This window comes from Narcine bancroftii, chromosome 1 (genome assembly GCF_036971445.1).
Source record: "Narcine bancroftii isolate sNarBan1 chromosome 1, sNarBan1.hap1, whole genome shotgun sequence".
Classification (NCBI taxonomy): domain Eukaryota; kingdom Metazoa; phylum Chordata; class Chondrichthyes; order Torpediniformes; family Narcinidae; genus Narcine; species Narcine bancroftii.
Genome location: NC_091469.1, coordinates 282,792,522 through 282,811,173, shown reverse-complemented (window position 1 = coordinate 282,811,173; position 18,652 = coordinate 282,792,522). Strand labels below are relative to the sequence as shown.

At 39.7% G+C, this 18,652-nt stretch overlaps 1 protein-coding gene and 1 long non-coding RNA gene across 4 annotated transcripts in view; one reads left to right on the top strand and one right to left on the bottom strand.

The window, feature by feature from the left end:
- LOC138745075 (apoptosis regulator BAX-like) overlaps positions 1–17,408 on the top strand; it is a 42,581-nt gene extending 25,173 nt beyond the window's left edge. For 2 of the 3 annotated variants that reach the window (XM_069902165.1, XM_069902158.1), the window contains 3 exons: positions 4,320–4,421; positions 12,300–12,387; positions 15,692–17,408. In XM_069902165.1, coding sequence (XP_069758266.1) covers positions 4,320–4,421; positions 12,300–12,387; positions 15,692–15,912 — 411 coding nt within the window. In that variant the 3' untranslated portion in view covers positions 15,913–17,408. The remainder of the gene's footprint in view (positions 1–4,319; positions 4,422–12,299; positions 12,388–15,691) is intronic. The other variant, XM_069902174.1, reaches the window with a different exon arrangement.
- The window catches only part of LOC138745085 (uncharacterized), a 120,066-nt gene extending 101,756 nt beyond the window's left edge, over positions 1–18,310 (bottom strand). The window contains exons 1-3 of the long non-coding RNA XR_011345999.1: positions 18,221–18,310; positions 13,706–13,788; positions 8,536–8,632 (exon numbers count right to left, since the gene is read on the bottom strand). This is a non-coding gene — a long non-coding RNA (uncharacterized lncRNA). The remainder of the gene's footprint in view (positions 1–8,535; positions 8,633–13,705; positions 13,789–18,220) is intronic.
- Between the last annotated feature and the right edge of the window lie 342 nt (positions 18,311–18,652).

The following is an 18,652-nucleotide window of genomic DNA, read 5'->3' as shown; positions in this document are numbered from 1 at the left end:
TGTATCTATTTTTTCCTTCTTCAATAAATTTAGTCGCCTTTTCCTTTTAATTTGGTTATATATTCCATAAATGTTTATAGTCATATAGTTCATCATGGCCCTATTATATCTTGCATACACCTCTTTTCCACCTCTTCGCCTCCATCCCCCTTTTCCCCATTTTCATCTCTTAGTTTTCTCATATTACACAATGTACGACAACACATTTAAGACATAAAGTACTCCCGCAGTTCCCACATTCACTAATACCTTAACCCCAAAATATCCCCCCTCTTCTCTCTTGAGTTGTCCCATTTCCCTTGCCGAGCAACCACAACTCCCCTTTTAATTTGGATTCCGATCTTGTTCGCAACGTCAACTGATTTTGCAGTGACAGTTATTCCCCCTCTACCCAGCCCTCTCCAGAAAACACTTTTTTTAAACACATATAACAAAGCTCTCTCTTCTTTTTTCCCCCCCTTACTCCCTTCCTTCCCTTCTCTTTTCCCTCTTTAGTTCTTTACATATACATCGTTTTTACATCTTTATATATACTGTATCGCCATTCTTCATTCTTCTTACATCTCCATCTCTTCTCCTGTCCTGCAAATGTTCTGCGAATTCTTGCGGTTTCTCTGGATCCGAGAACAGTCTGTGTTGCTCCCCGGGTATAAATATTTTGAGTGCGGCTGGACGTCTTAATATAAACTTGTAACCTTTTTTCCATAAAGTTGATTTCACTGTATTAAATTCCTTCCTCCTCTTTAAGAGTTCAAAACTTATGTCTGGGTAAAAAAATATATTTGACCCTTGTATTCCAATGGTTTATTATCTTCTCTAATTTTATTCCTTGCCCGTTCCAGTATATTTTCTCTTGTTGTATATCTCAAAAATTTTACTAAGATGGATCTTGGTCTTTGATATGTCTCTCTGTGGTTTTGGAGCTAGTGCTCTGTGTGTCCTTTCTATTTCCATTTCTTCGTGCATTTCTGTTGTTCCCAGGACCTTCGGGATCCATCCTTTTATAAATTCCTTCATATCTGCACCTTCTTCACCCTCCTTAAGGCCCACTATTTTTATGTTGTTTCGCCTACTATAATTTTCCAACATATCAATTTTCCGAGATAACAACTCTTGTGTCTCTTTAATTTTTTTGTCACTTTCTTCCAATTTTTCTCTTAAGTCATTTACTTCCATTTCTACAGCCATTCCCCGATCTTCCACATTCTCTACTCTTTTCCCTATTTCTGTCATGACCAGTTCTAAACTTTGCATTTTATCTTCTGTTCTTTTCATTTTCCTTTTAATTGCATTAAACTCTAACGAAAACCATTCTTTTACTGACCTCGTTTGTTCTTCAAAAAAGACTTTATCTATATTCCGTTCATCAGTTTCACCTTTTACTTCTCTTTGTCCATCAGTTTTACCTTCTATTTCTCTGTGAAGGTCTTAGTCTTCTTCCTCTTCTTCTGTGTCTTCTTCTTCTCTTCTTTGTGACTGTGTCTCTTCTGTTTTTCCTGTTGAACTGCTTGTATCTCTTTGTTGGGATTCTTCTTGCTGAGCCTCTTGTTGCTGGTCCTCCCCTCCTGGGCTGCTCGTCTGTTGTGCTTCCTGATGTTGGTCTTCTTGTCGGTCTTCCCTCCATCTATCTTCCATGTCTGTTTCATCGCTCCCTCTTCTGCTGTCTTCCTTGTCCTCCAGCTGAGAGCCCTGGTGTCGGGCATCCCTCAGCTGCTCGCTCTGTGACGGCTCACTCCTCTGCTGAGCCCCCCCTCCCGCCGGTGTCCTCTTTCTCCTTTCATTGTGCACTGCGCACGCGCGAGGAGTCGCGCATGCACAGTTGAGCACTTTTGTTTGGCTCAGAGAGCCATTTTTGTAGTGCACTGGCTGGTGGGTCGTGACTCTGCAGGGCAGGCACTGACCTTGAGGGTCAGGCGCTCCTCGTCACCACAGCGTCCTGTTCCTTGTGTAGGTAAGGCCTTCTTCTTTCTTCTCTAGTGACTTTTTTTCCTGTTGTTCTTACTTTCTCCTTCTTGGAAGCCATCTTCTTTCTCTTTGTATCTTTATCTTCTATTTCTTATATTCTATTTTTGTTAGGCTTTGCTTTTTCCTAACTTTTTTCCTATTTTCTTGGAGAGGGCTGGTTTTCTCAACCGGCCACTACTCATCACGTGACTTCTCCCCCTTTCTCTCTCCTGAAGCAGGCTTTTGAGCTGAAATGTTGCCTATTTCCCTTCATGGATGCGACCTGACCTGATGAATTCCTCCAGAAGTTGTTTTATGTTATAAATCTAACCTGCAAAGCAGGAACTGATTAAGCACACGTTAAAGTAATGCACACAGACTTGAACACTGGTGCTGCTGTTGTCTGTCCCCTGTACCATCTTAATCTATTATTTTTAAATTTTAGACATACAGCACGATAACAGGCCTTTTCGGCCCATGAGCCCATGCCGCCCAATTACACCCAATTGACATATCATCCCCATACATTTTGAATGGTGGGAGGAAACCAGAGGACCTGGAGGAAACACATGCAGACATGGGGAGAATGTACAAACTCCTTACAAATAGTGTAGGATTTGAAGCATGGTCTGGGTCGCTGGAGCTGTAACAGTGTTGCACTAACTATGCCCCCCAACTTTATCTTCCGGACAACCAGGAATGTACTGGGAGTTGTAAATTAATTGGGTGGCACGGGCTCATGGGGAAAAAGTGGCCTGTTTACTGTGCTGTATGTCTAAATTTAAAAAAAAAAAAATTAAATTTGGGAAAAAAAAGGGAGTCCAGCTACATCTGCTAATTCTTTGGAGTTTGGTGGCATTTTAACTTGTTCCCATTTAATTAAACCTGTTCAGAATGTTAAGGCAAGTCAAAGAGCCTTTTTAACAACCAATTATAAGCAGGAAGGCCGCCGCGGCGGCCTCGGCCCCGGTCCGGGCAGTATGGACCAACCTAAGAGGGGAGGCAGACCCCTCCAGCCCGGGTAAGAAACCTGCATAGGAGAAGGTCACTCCGATATAAAACCTACGACCCAAGGACCTCGCTGCCACGTCCCAGCTTGCTTGGCCACGGCACACGAACCATGGGTGTAAAGGGTGGGGCCAGTACTGCGCGCACTGCACTCCACCTAAAAGCTCCTTTGCGCAGGCCCGAGGACAGGTCCACGTCCTCCCCCTCCACGTCCTCCCCCTCCACGTCCTCCCCCTCCACGTCCTCCCCCTCCACGTCCTCCCCCTCCACGTCCTCCCCCTCCACGTCCTCCCCCTCCACGTCCTCCCCCTCCACGTCCTCCCCCTCCACGTCCTCCCCCTCCACGTCCTCCCCCTCCACGTCCTCCCCCTCCACGTCCTCCCCCTCCACGTCCTCCCCCTCCACGTCCTCCCCCTCCACGTCCTCCCCCTCCACGTCCTCCCCCTCCACGTCCTCCCCCTCCACGTCCTTTAAATCTTCGTCCACGAAGCCAAGCCAAAGATAAGCAGGAAGCATGGCAATGGGATATCACAGAGGGTCTGGAGTTAAATCCTCTCAAAATATCCCTTGAGTTACTTTGTCCACCTTGCACCCATGTGAACATTCCTAGTTAGGTTTGCACTTGTACATCACATAAGAAGAGAGAGTCTTGGAACTAATACCCCCTCTGTTAATGCCTGATAACTGTGTTAAGAATAATGCCTTGTGTTTGACCAAGCTGAGCTATATCCCATCCAAAATCAGCAGATGAGCAAAGGTAGAATCAGAAGGCGATAAATACATCGAACATTACACCACAGTACAGGTCTTTCAACCCATGTTGTGCCTATGGAGTGAAACATGGAAGTCTGCAGATGCTGTGATTGTAGTAGAAACACAGTACATGTTGGAGGAACTCAGCTGGTCTTGCAGCATCCACAAGGAGGTAAAGATATATTACCCACATATTGGGCTTGAGCCCTTCTTCAAAGTATAAGCAAAACACAGAGAGGTGTCTTTATAAAGACTGAGAGAGAAAGATGGAAGAATGGGAGGGGAAGGATCCTGACCAACAGACAAAAGGTATTAATTGGATATGATAAAAGAAAGGTGAGAATTGATTTTGGCTCTGTGAAAGGAGACAGGAATAGATCTATGGAAACCTACTGCACAAAATCAAAATTTTCCCTACCTCATAACCCTCTATTTTTCTTCTCAACAATCAAAGGTTTCCTTACATTACACCCATAACCCTCTGTTTTCTTATATCCATGTGTCTATCATAGAGTCTTTTCAAATCTCCTAATGTACCAGCCTCCACCATCACCCCTGACAGAGAGGGACATGCAAATAATGCTACTTCAGCTAATTTTGCACCTCTTTTACAGGCTCTAAAAAGTCTGAAGGCATTGATCCAACCGATAATAAATTGGTCTTTAGATATCATTCAAGCTCGCGTTATCCCATGGATTGAGCAACAGGGTGGATGGGTAAGTTCATGCATTGATGGTTTACATTTTCTTTGTTGAACGGTTACATCACAGTGGTAGCAATCATCAAGGATTCACACCACCCAACACATGCTCTGTTCTCAATGCTGCCATCAGGGAAGTGGTTTCGGTGCCTTAAGACTTGCACCAGCAGGTTCAGGTTCTGCCATCAGAATCCTCAACAAACTGAATCAGAGATTAATTTAAGGATTCTTACTTGCTCAGTTCATTGATTTTTTTATTCTCTTTGTATTACGCAGTCAGTTTGTTTACATTCATTATCTGTTTACAGTTCTTTATTTACATGTATACCCTGTGTACATTTTTTTTTGCACTACCGATAAGTGGTAATTCTGCCTCGCCTGCAGAATAAAAAATCTCAGGTTTTATGTGATATATATGTACTCTGACAATAAATCTGAAACCACAGGGATGGAGAGACCACAGAGAGTACGAGTCTGAACTTCTTTGTAAAGGAATATTTCAGCAGCCCCTCTAATGATAGACAGAGGTCCGAGAGATGGTTAGCTTCTTTGTGCAGTTGGGAATTGAATTGAACTTATTCTTCCCTCACCTTCGCAATGCTTCCATTATTAGGCAACTTTTATTTCTTTATATGGCCAATACCAATGACATTCTGCAGCTTCCATGCTGAATGTTTTGACCATCGGACACCTCGCCCTCACCACCACTTCAGAGCTCCAAAGGCAATGTCCAGCTGTCTCCTGCTCATTGTTCAGAACATCTCGTGCTTTTCTCCCAACTTACCAAATGGTGGAAGTCTTTGACTAACTGGAGCTCAGAAATCAACGGACAAACAAATGATTTGGGTCTACCCAATGCCTCTAGTCTTCCCCTTCATTTTATAAAGTCTTGGCTGATCCAACTTTACCTTCTGAACCACATTTTTTTGTCAAGCCACAGTTACAGTGCCAGCGACTGGGGCTTGGATCCAGTTCTGTCTGTAAGGAGTTTGTGCATTCTTCCCATGTCTATGTGGGTTTCCTCTGCATGCTCCGATTTCCTCCAACCTTTCAAAACATATAGGGTTTGTCAGTCAATTGGGTGTAATTGACTGCCATGGGCTCATGGGCCAAAAGGCACGGTTACCGTGCTATATGTCTAAATTTTAAAATAAAAAAAAGTTTCTATCCTTTGTTTATCAACTACCCATCTCTCCCTTGTTAACTTATTCAAAAATTCTACAATGCTTTAAGAGAGTTTCAGAAATTCATGTCTTGCTGAGAGGAAAATAAATACAACTGAGCTTACAACCAGGTCAGCCATGCTCTTATAGAGTACCATTGTAAGCTCAAGGACTCAGTGACAGACTCCTACACCCAATTTGTTTGTTCATCTCTTTCTTTCAAGTTTGACTGTAAAGATAGAGCCAGAGAAAACAGTGTTTCTCCGGACCACAGTGAACACATATATACAATACACAGTACATAATAATCACATAGTACTTCAAGATATCATTAAAAATAAATATATCTAAATATTTTTGGATGATCTACTTAGTTGTAGGATACTCAATCTTATAGCCTGCAGAAAGAAGCTATTTCCCAGCCTGGGATTCTTGATTTTGATGCTTTTGTACCTCCTTCCTGTTGGCAGTGGGTCAAAGATACTGTGTGATGGATGGAAAGGGTCCTCTAAATTCTTTGAGCTCTATTTTGTTTTAAACTTTATTTATTCATTCAAAATACAAATAATAAGTAACATATATAACAATAAACTAAACATGAACGATATATTTTATATATATAAAAAAGAAAGAAAAAAAGAAAAAGAGAAAAAAAGACCCCCCCCCCTTTCAGCCAACTCTCCTAAGGAGAGCCATAAAGAGAAAAAAAATTTATAAGCATACATATTAAGATCTAATCAATCTAAATCAAAATGTAAATATTATGAATATAACAACCACTTATAATAAAAAAACTATAGTTATCACAAGAAACATGTGATTTTTTTCCATTATTAAACAATATTTCATCTCATTATGCCATCTATTAATATCAATCATATTCGTATCTTTCCACGTACTAGCAATACATTTTTTCGCTACAGATAATGTTAAATATAGAAAAGCAAGTTGAAATTTATCTAATCCCAGACCTTTCAGAGGTTGCAAACTACCCAATAAAAATACTGTCGGATCTAAAGGTATTTTAATCTTTTCAGGTATTCCAAAAACAATTGTACTTTCTTCCAAAAAGATTGTACATGACCAAACCACATGAAAAAAAAGTTCCAACAGCGTTACCACATCTAAAACACAAATCTGATTCATGAAAACCATATTTTTTTTAGCTTTTCAGGTGTTGAGTATAATTGATGTAAAAAAATTATAATTAATCATTGCATAACGTGCATTTATCAGTCTAGTTACACTATCATAACAAATATCTGACCAATCATACTCGGAAAAAATAAACCCAATCTCTGCTTCCCATTTACCTTTAGATTTATCCCAACCCTTTTTATCCATACCATCCTGTAATATTTGATACATAACTGAAATATAACCCTTCTCTGGTACCTTCATAAGAAAAGTCTCAAATTTAGTCATTTCAGGTGAAATCATATCTCTATCAAACACATGCTTTACCAAAGATCGAATTTGATAATAAAGAAACAAAGAATTCTTATCAATACCATAACTGTCCCTCATCTGATCAAAAGATAAAAAAATTACCTTCTTTAAAACAATCTCACAAATTTTCCTCACCTTTAAATCTCCAATGTAATAAACTTCGATTATGTATTAAGAAAGAAATAAGTTGATTATTATACAACGAAGTCAAGGCCGTCAATTCACCACTAGAACCTATCATTTTCTTTTTCTTTGTCCATAACTTCATTAAATGTTTTAGTATATGCACATTATGTTGCTGTAACAAATTTACATTCCATCTAAACAAAAATTGATGTATTTCAAATTCAAAAATATGTGCCATCTCAATTTTGGCCCAACTAGGGGGCCGTTCCAAATCCATCAATGAACTAATAAATTTAAGTTGGGCTGCTTCATAATAATTTCGAAAATGTGGTAAACGTAGTCCCCCGAGGTCATATTTCCAAGTTAATTTATTCAAGGTTACTCTTGAAACCTCTCCATTAAAAACTCCCTAACTATTTTATTCAAATCTTGAAAAAAAATATTATCAAGTAAATATGGAATAGATTGAAATAAATATTGTATACGTGGAAAAATATTCATCTTAATTGTGTTTATTCTACCCAATAAATTAATAGGTAAATCTTTCCATTTAATCAAATAAGTTTTACATTTTTTTTATTAACTGAACATAATTTAATTTATATAAAGATTGATAATTGACATCCATGATTATACCCAAATACTTGATTCGATCCGTCCATTTCAAATTAAGAATGGTACACCAATACATCATCAGCAAATAAATTAATTTTATATTCCTCATCTAAAACTTTCATACCCTGTATCTGTGTATTCTGTCTTATCAACTGTGCCAAAGATTTGATCACTAACGCAAACAAAGCTGGTGATAAAGGACAACCTTGGCGAGTAGATCAGGTCAGTTTAAATGGTTCCAAAATCAAACCATTCATCAGTACTCTAGCTACCGGTTTACTATATAAAGCCTTAATCCAACGAGTGAAAAAAGGACCAAACTTAAATTTCTCCAAAACTTGAACAGAAAATTCCAGTCAACTCTATCAAACACTTTTTTGGCATCTAAAGATATCACCATCGGATGGTCTGAAGATTGTCGAAATCTATTAATCAAACTAATCACACGTAAAATATTATTTGAGGCATATCTATTCTTTATGAAACCTGTTTGATCCATATGAATCAGCTTAGGTAAAAACTTAGCCAATCTATTCGCTAAAATTTTAGCTATAATTTTATAATCTACATTCAACAACAAAATCGGTCGATATGAAGATACTTTCAAAGGATCTCTATCTTTCTTTGGAATTACTGTAATTAAAGCACTAGAACAAGACTCAGGCAATTCATAATGTTCTCCAACCTGACGTAGTACATCTCCAAACACTGTAGAGAGGTCATCGTAAAAAATTTTATAAAATTCGATCGAAAATCCATCATCACCAGGTGATTTACCGTTCAACATTTCCATCGTAGCCATTTTGATTTCCGAATCAGTAAATGGTGCTTCCAACTCCTGTATATCTACACCCTCTAACGTCGGTAAGTTCAACTGTGATTTTTTAAAAAATCAATCGATCCGTTTTCTTGTTTTCCATCAGATGTATATAACTTTTCATAAAATGAACAAAATTCATCATTAATCTCACGAGGTTTATATGTAATAAGCGAATTCCATCTAACAGCATTAATAGTCCTCGAAACCTGTTCCTTCTTTAATTGCCATGCCAATACCTTATGTGCTTTCTCTCCCCATTCATAATATCGTTGTTTAGTCCTGTTAATCATACACTCAAATTGATAAGATTGCAAAGCATTATATTCCAGTTTCAACCTAGACAATTCTATTTTCTGATCTTCTGTAGCGCCTCTGTGAAACTTCTTTTCTAACTCATTAATCCATTTCTCTAACTCAAGACTCTGATTTATCGATTCTTTTTTTATTTTAGAAGTATAACTAATTATTTGTCCTCTCAAAAAAGCTTTCATAGTGTCCCATACTACAAATTTACTGTAAACTGAATTAGAATTTTCTTTCAAAAAGAAATTAATTTGTTCTTTCAAAAAATCAATAAATTCCATATTTTTTAACAACATTATATTAAACCTCCAACGATAAGCCACTTGAACTTTCTCAAAAGTTATATATGTAAAGTATAACAGAGAATGATCCGAAATCACCTTGCTTTTATATTCTGCTTGTTGTATTTTCCCCTGTAAATGTGCTGATACTTAAAAAAAAAAAAGTAAATCCTTGAAAACGATTCATGTCTAGCTGAATAAAAGGAGAAATCCTGCTCTGTCGGATTAAGACGTCTCCAAATATCCACTAAATTGATATCTTTCATCAACGCTTGAACCTGAACTGTCATTTTAGATTTCTTAACTTTCTTCAGGGATTTATCTAATAAAGGTTCCAAAACACAATTAAAATCACCACCAACTAAAACATTCTTATTAGCCTGACTCAGATATAAAAATGCATCAGAAATAAATGTTTCATCATCTTCATTTGGGGCATAAATATTAAGTTAAGTCCAAAATTCACTAAAAATCCTTACAATTTAATTTAAGAATACATCCTGCCTTTTTCTCCATTGATTGTAATTCAAAAGATAAATTCTTATGTATTAAAATTGCTACACCTTTAGCCCTAGAGTTAAATGAAGAAGAATATACATGCCCTACCCAATCCCTCTTCAATTTCATACTTTCCTTGACATTCAGATGTGTTTCTTGTAAAAAAAAAGAGACATCAATTTTCATTTTCTTAATATACGCCAAAATGCGTTTACGCTTAATAAGACTGTTTAAACCTCGAACATTAAAAGTAGCAAACCTCAACTTTGACATATCTACTAATATTACTAAGAACTAATAATATCAATATATAAAAACTCAAATCAATGTAAATAGGCCCTCCAATAGGAGAAAAATAAACCACAAATTAAAGAGTAAATAAAATAGAAAAAAAGATAAAGTTTAAAAAAAAACACCCAAAAAAAACTACCAAAAGGTAGTAATCCCTAAACCAAACTTGGGTGTCGATCACCCACCAGTGGCTGATGACTAATAGAACATAGAGCAAATCTCTCTCTCCCCAGCCAAACAAAGAATAACAATAAGGTATCATAATGACATAAATATAAAGTAAGAATAAGAAAGTTCTTCTATTCATCCAAGAGATTCCAAACTTGGCGACCCCATTTCAAGAGAAGTTGGACTCTTTCCATTCTCATTTCTACCATTTCTTCCATTTCCAGAACAACCAGATTTTTCTTTAGGAGACAATGGTGGACTATGCCTTTGTCCTCTTGCATCTGGCAATGAATCAGCAAAAATCATTGCTTCATGCTCATTCTCAAAAAACCGAGATTGAAAGTTTCTACAAAACACCTTCAACACTACCAGATAGTGAAAAGTAGACTTATAGCCTTTATGCCACAAAACTTCTTTAACTGGATTAAATCAACGCTGACGCTGAATAACCTCTTGACTCAAATCAGGATAGAAAAAACTCTACTATTCTGAATCATTAATGGAGCTTGTCATTGTCTCGCATTTTGCACTGCTAGACAAAGTATCGTTTCTCTGTCCAAATAATTCAAGCATCGAATTATCATGGATCTCGGTGGTTGGCCAGGCAGAGGTCTTCTTCTTAAGGCTCTATGAGCTCTTTCCAATACCAAGCCTCCAGAGAAAAATTCTTGCCCCAATATTTGTGGGATCCATTCTGTAAAAAAACGAAGAGGATCTTGTTCTTCCATACCTTCCGACAAACCAACAATCTTCACATTATTCCTTCTACTTTGATTCTCCAAATAGTCTACTTTCCTCTCTAACTCCTCACGTTCTCGCAATTCTTTAACAGATTTTTCCACCTCCATCACTTTTTCTGTATTAGAGGCCACTTGCTGTTTACATTCCAAAAAAGCAGACTGAAATTTTTTTAATTCTTCAGAAAATGCTTCCACACGTGCATTAACTGTAGTGAATTCTGACCTCATACTATCTTTCATTTGTAATTCAGAAAGACAGAACCAGGTAACTGCAGCTCCTGCTGCAGCTCAACAGCAGGCATTTTAACAGTCTTGCTGCAAGTCTGAATTCCCAGCGACGGCACCCGACTTCCTCAGGGGGTTGATGCTGGTCTCCGCCCACAACTCGCTGTTGTTTCAAGAACTCACGGATAAGATCGAGCTCTTCAGGTTGGAGTACTGCCTGAGTGGTTTCAAACAATGGAGTCATTTTCCTGCATGCTCCCTCTATTAAAGTTGGCAGGCTGCCAGAATTGGGATCCACTTCTTGGGAACATGCACCTTCCTCCTGAGAATGAGTAATTCCAGCGATATCCTTCTCCTGGTAAGTAGTAGTCATTTTTTTTCAGCTTCCACAAGCAATCTTTGTGGTTTAGACACGGAAGTAAGTAAACCTGAAGCTGTAGCAGGCTGTTTAGGCCCTAAATCTTCAACACTCCGAAAATGTAGTTTCTTCTGCACTTGAGGTTTAATCTTTTTACCATTAATGGCCATAATAATTCCTTGATACTTTAAACTAAGTTTTTAAAAAAGTTTAAACTTGAAAACAAAGAGTTAAAAACTGGTTCTTAAAAGTCTGGCCAGAGAGGTCGAGATTACACATTTAGACTCTACACCATCTTGCCACGCCCCCCCTTTGAGCTCTATTTAAGCAACATTCCTGGTGTATATCATCAGTAAAGGAGACCTCTGTGATCTTCTCAGCTGTTTTGACAATCCTCTGTATTGATTTCCAGTCCAATGCTTTGTAGTTACCATCCCACACAATGATGCAGCCAGACAAACACTCTCAATTGTGCTTCTGAAAAATCTTCTCAAGATGGGGGTTGGGAGCCTTGCTCTCATCAACCTCTTTCAGAAGTGGAGGTGCTGCTGCGCCTTCCTCACTCATGAGGAGGTGTTGTGGGTTCAGGATAGGCCATCTGTTATGTGCACACCAAGTAACCACCAGGGAGGCATTTATGTGTTGTGGAGACTGGTCGTCTTTTGTCCTGAAATCAGCAATCATCTCCTTAAGGGTGACCCCTTACTCAGAAATAGCATTCTCAAATTTTTAATCCTCTTTGCATCCTGTCAAGACCACGCAGAATCTTGTACATTTCAATCAAGTTGCTCCTGAATGCCAGTGAATACATAAATGATGGTTCAGTCTTTCTTTAAAAGACACTTTTTGCTTTCCAGGTATTAGGCACTGAACTGCCTCCGATACATAACTGTATGGCTGTTGTCAGCAAAATCATAGACAGCAATGAGAGGAAGTGTACAGCAGGTGATGTCACAATTAACAACTATGCAAAACCAAGAAGCTAATTGTAAACTTCAGGTGGAAATCAGGGGAACATAGTCCAGTTGACACCAATGGGTAAGCAATAGGGAGGTTAAAGAACTTCAAATTCCTGGGTGCCAACATTTCTGAGGATCTGTCCTGGGCATCCACGTCCATGCAATCATAAAAAAGGCTCATATGCGGCTACACTTCATGAAGAGTTTGAGGAAATTAGGTATGTCACCAAAGACTCTTGGAAATTTCTACAGGTGTAATGTGGAGAGAATTCTGACTGGTTGCATCACTGTCTTGCATGGAGATGCCAATGAACTGGACAGGAAATATCTCCACAGAGTTGTTAACTCAACCAGCGCCATCACAGACACCAGTCCATTCCATTAAGGACATCGACAAGAGGTGGTGCCTTAAGAAATCAGCCTCAATCTTCAAGGACCCCACTACCCAGGCCATGCCCTCTTCACTCTGCTACCATTGGGAAGGAGGTGCAGGAGCGTGAAGATGAACATTAAGCATATTTAAAATTCGGTTAGATAAATTTTTACATGACATGATAGAGGAATTAGGGGATATGGGGAGAAGGCAGGTCGGTGGAGTTAGGTCATAAATTAGATCAGCCATGATCGTATTGAATGGCGGAGCAGGCTCGAAGGGCCATTTTTGGCCTACTCCTGTTCCTACTTCCTATGTTCCTAACACCTAGAGGCACAAGGATAGCTTCTTCCCTGCTGCAATCAGATTTCAGAATAGACAATGAACCACAGACACTGCCTCACTTTCTCCTCTCTTCTTGCACTACTTATTTTTTGAATTATGATTTATAGCTACAGTATATTTTGCACTGTAATGCTATCACAAATCAACAAGTTTTGTGACATGTCCATGACAATAAATTCAGATCCCGATTCTGCGTTTATATCTTACATAATCAAAAATAATCAAAACTGACCTGTTAGTTTCCTAATTAATTCTTCACTTACATGCTAGTTTCTTGCAAATCCTAAATTAGGTGCCCCAGATTTCTGTATCTTGGAGCTCTGCAGTTTATCACTGTTTAGAGAATTTTTCTTTCTTACTTTTCCTGCCAAATGGACAGTTTTACTATTTTTCACATAATGCTCCATTTGACAGATCTTTACTCACCCATCCAGACTAACTGTTTAATTGTGTAGCCTTGTTGGCCTCTTCACAGCTTTTGCATCTAGATTTGCATTATTAACACATTTAGTTATTGTACCTTGGATGACTTCATCAAACCATTTATACTTTTGGAATTCCCCATCTTTCCCATTGCTGAACTTACCATTTGGTTCCAACTGCAGAGCTGTTCTCTTCCTGAGGAGAGGATCAGGATTCACTTTGCATCTGGCTCCCAGCTTTGCACCTCTGAGGATTGGTATATATTAAAAAATCAGTGGCATAAGCTTGAGTAGTTTGCCTTTATTTAGAGCCTTGGTTAGTACAGAGTCTTTCTCTCTCCATCACCAACCCCCCCCCCCCTCCCCACCATCTACATGATCTACCAGGATTCCTGTCTGAAAAAGGTGTGCAAAATGATTAAGGAACCCTTCCACCCAGCACACAGTATCTTTCAGCTGCTCCCAATGGGAAAGAGATACAGGAGTCTTGCAGCAAGCACCACCAGGCTGAGGGACAGCTCCTTCCCACGGGCAGTAAGAATGCTGAACAACCAAAGGATCTGCTCCCACTAACCATCCGACACTCTCATATCTACTAAACCAAATTTATTTATTTGTATACATGAATACTTGTCCTGCATATGTATTGTTTGTCTGTATATGTGTTATGTCTGGTTGTGTGTCTATGTGTTTTGCACCGAGGACTGGAGAACATTGTTTCATCAGGTTGTACTTGTACCATCAGATGACAATAAATGTGACTTGACTGATATCATAGCCAATGGAGTGGACCTCTGCTGCACAGCTCCATGTTCTCAATATTTAAAATTATTTAATCAGTGTTTTACTGTTGCAATCTTTAACATCTTAAATTTATTTGATTGTTCATTTCTTTTAAAAGTAATTTTAATACTTTTAACAGCAATGGCCTGTTGGGGCATTCTGTTGCTATGGATTCAGCAGAAGCCTAATTGTTGCTGAGGCCCATCTACCTCTCACTCTGGACTCTAGGATCTCCATCAGTAATGAGGCACCATAGGACTGTGTTCTTAGCCCCCTGCTCTACTCACTTTACACCTTTGACTATGTGGCTACATACAATACCATGGTAGAGGATTGTATCAAGAAAGACAGAGTCAGCATACAGGAGATTGAAAACTTGGTTGAATAGTGCACCAACAATAACCTTGCACTCAGCCTTACACTGATTGTTAACTTCAGGAAGAGAAGTCCAGAGGTGTATGATCCATTGATTATCAGGGGATCAGAGGTGGAGAGGATGAGCAAATTTAAGTTCTTTGAGTCACTATCGCGGAGGATCTTTCCTGAACCCAACACACTAAATGCATTGTGAAGAAAGCACGTCAGCACCTCTACTTCCTCAGGAGTTTGCGGAGATTTGGTATGACACCAGAAACCCTGGCAATTTTCTACAGATGTGTGGTAGAATGTGTGCTGACCAGCTGCATCATGGTCTCTTATGGGGACACCAACAACCCTGAGCATGAAGCCCTTAAAAACGTAGTGGATATAGCCCAGACCATCACAGGAAAAACCCTCCCCACTATCGAGAGCATCTAGAGAATGCTGCCGTCAGAGAGCAGCAGCAATCGTCAAAGATCCATTATCACCCAGCACAAGCTCTGTTCTCGCTGTTGCCATCAGGAAAGAGGTAGAGGTGCCACAAGACTTACACCACCAGGTTCAGGACCAGCTGCTACTCCTCTACCATCAGAGTCCTCAACAACAAACTCAATCAGGGACTCATTTAAGGACTTGTGCACCTTACTGATTTAAAAAAAAAAAATTCTCTCTGCACTACATTTTGTTTACATTTGTTATCTGTTTACAGTTCTTTATTTTTTTTACATGTGTATGTTGTGTACGTTTTTTTGCACTACCCTGTATTAGTATGGTAATTCTCCCTTACCCGCTGGAAAAAGAATCTCAGTGTTATATGTGATGTCGTATATGTACTCTGACAATAAACCTGAAATCAAGGAACTTGAGGTCAAGATCATTGAACCTACAAGAAGCTACACCAAGTTATTATGTGGGTAGGGTTGGGACTGGGAGTCGAGCTAGATGGATTTTATTGTGCTCAGTGTAACCACTTATTTACCAGTTTCTTTATTTTCTCTTTTAATTAGGAGACGATTTCTTCGTACTTGGGCACTCCAACATGGCCGACGCTTGTTATCTTCTCTGCGGGTGTAATCACGGGATTTTTGGCATTTTTGAAATTGACCTAAGATCAGCAGTGCATTTTCTATTGGTTCTTTGCTTTCCAAACACATGCTCCATCCGTCAATGGTTTTATCTTCGGTTCTCACGTCTGGAGACAATCTCTGCATTGATGTATTTGACTTGAAATGATTGTTAATAATGAACTTGCTGAACTTTGGAGGAATTTCCACATGTCCTTGTTACTTGATTTATATTTTTATGACTGTTTTTGAGAATTTGTATTTTATATGTATGGTATGGATTATTTGCTCCAGATTTATACAGTAAAACCCCTGTTACCTGCAATTCAAGCAAACTGCAGCCTCAAGCAACTGGAAAAAAAATTGCAGAAAAATAAATAGGCAGAAGATACAGGTTTAAAATTGATGCCTCCCCCTAGTGGACAGTTTCACTAATAACGCAACATGCAATCTCAAGCAACAGAAAAATTAACTTATCCTGCATCTGCCAATCCTGATAGGAGCTAGATACCACGGGTTTTACTGCATTTTGCTGACTGGGGGTGACAAAAATCTTTTAGGTAGATGCCCCAGTAAGATTCCTGTCAAAATTGAAAATGTAAAACATGAAATGCTGGAACTATTTAGCTATACCCATGTGATGAGAAAGAGGGATATGGCCTGACCTAACCATTTCCTGTATCTTCTGTTTTTATTTTAGATTTGCAGTATCCACATTTTATTTTCACTACTAGCAAGTGTTTCATTTTCACTAAAATTTCAGTGTTTAGTAAGCATCTTTATACTCCTGCAAAACAAATATGGAACTACTTATGGAAGCTTAAACAGGTTAGGACATTATTACCTGGAGCGTCGCAGAATGAGGGGAAGTTTGATAAATATACACATTTTTATGGTTATAGATAGAGTAAATGCAAGAGCCTTTTTCCATGCAGGTTACATAAGATTAAAAACTCGAGGATGGGTTAAGGGTAAACGGTGAGGTGAAAGACTGAATGGATACATTAGATGGGGTTGGGGGGGTGAGGTAATGGAGGACTATGGTCCAGGTCAATGGGATGAGCCAGATTAATAACCTTGCTATAGAATGGATGGGCAAAATGGCCTGTTTCTGATTTGTGGTTCTATGGTTCCTCCTTGAGTTTGATACAAGTCCCACCACTTTCATGCCTCTAGAATTTTCCCTCCCGCCCGGCCCGGCCCGGCCCCGCCCCGACCCCGCCCCGAATTTATCTGTATTAACCGGTTCCTGTGTGTGGGTACGCTGAGATACCATTGAAACCAGATTGCCACAAATGAACATAACTTAGCATCCACTCTTCCAGGTTTGAGCAGATCACTAGTTAGAGTTGGGATCTGTGAATGGGAGAAGCACTGTGTTGTATTCAATAACTTTGAAGTGAATGTGACCAGAGTAGAAAGGGTTTGCATTGTTTATTTTACAGTGCTTTACTTCACGTACTCTAGAGCAGCTGTTCGTAAAGAGTTGGTACATTTTTCCCATGTTTGTGTAGGTTTTCCCCTGATGCTTTGGTTTCCCCCGCCCTCTAAAATGTACTGGGGTTGTACATTAATATGTTGTCATTGGGCATCATGCATTTCAATGGTGGGAATCAGCTTCTACTGCACTTTAAATAAAATTAAAATCTAAAAATTAAAACCTGCTATTTGAATTGTAAGTGCATTGATTGTAGTGAGTTAAAAGAAACATTATTTGCACTTGGCAATGTCTACAGTCCAGTGCAAGACTTAAAATATAGACTATAATTGTTGGTTAACTCTTACCTTTTGAGGATGCTACGTAACCTACTGAGTTTCCCTCGCACTTTTCAAATGACCAATTGTATCTCGTGTCAGGCATCAGCAGGGGAATAATCAAGTCATGACATTAAGAGCCCCTCATCTGTATGCAGTCTGCCTGTCCTATCTTCCTTCAAGCTTTACTCAGTTCCAGTGGCCCACTGAAGTCATTCTCTGCCACGACAGTACTGTAATGCTGATTCTTTCTGGCCCTCCCTACTTTCCACAAGGATGCTCGTTATCGACTTGACTCCGCAGCCACCTCCCTCTGCATGTTTTGCTTTCTGCTGTGAGTCCTGCCTCCTTTTATTTCCTGCACATCTGGCTTCCCTATCCCACCATCCAATGAATTCACCTCTGGCATTGCCCTGTTACTTCCACCAGGGCAATGGGAGACCAAACAACATTTCTGCTCAAAGACCCTTCCCCAGATCCAACTGGGGACCGATATTACTTTCTCAAGACGCTGCTTTACTGGCGGGATTCCTCCAACCCTTCTAATTCCAGCATCTCCCTCCAGTTCGCTTCTCTCTGACACGTTAACCTTCACCGGGAGCTCTGTCAGGCCACCATCCCACTGAGAGGCAGCTCTCCATCCCCCTGACTGTTTTAGACCACCGTATATTCCCGTGGAAAACCTATGGCCAAAAAAATCTGGTGTTTTACATATACCTCGTGTTAAAGCCCCGAGCGCTCACAAAGCCGGAGCACCCAACGCTTCGGTCGCCCGCCCATCAGATTCGCGCCTCGACCCCCGCCCGCCAATCGGAGTCGCTAATGCCCTCAACGTGGACTGGCGCCTCAGCCCCCACAGCCAATCGGAGCCGCTAATGCCTTCAACATGGCCTCGCGCCTCAGGCCCGCCCGCCAATCAGAGCCCCTGACGCCTCTGCGATGCAAATACGGTCCCGACCTCCCTCGTGGTAGGACGTGTGTTTTGATGCTCCCTCGACGTTATTTTAATTCATTGTGTTTTTTGTTCTTTTTTTAAGAGATCGTTTGGACTTCAGCTAAGGTATTTGGTGAATTTTAGCCCTTCAAAATTAGTATCCATAAATTTAACATTAAAGACTGGTCTACAAAAATCCGACTTTTCCCCAAGAA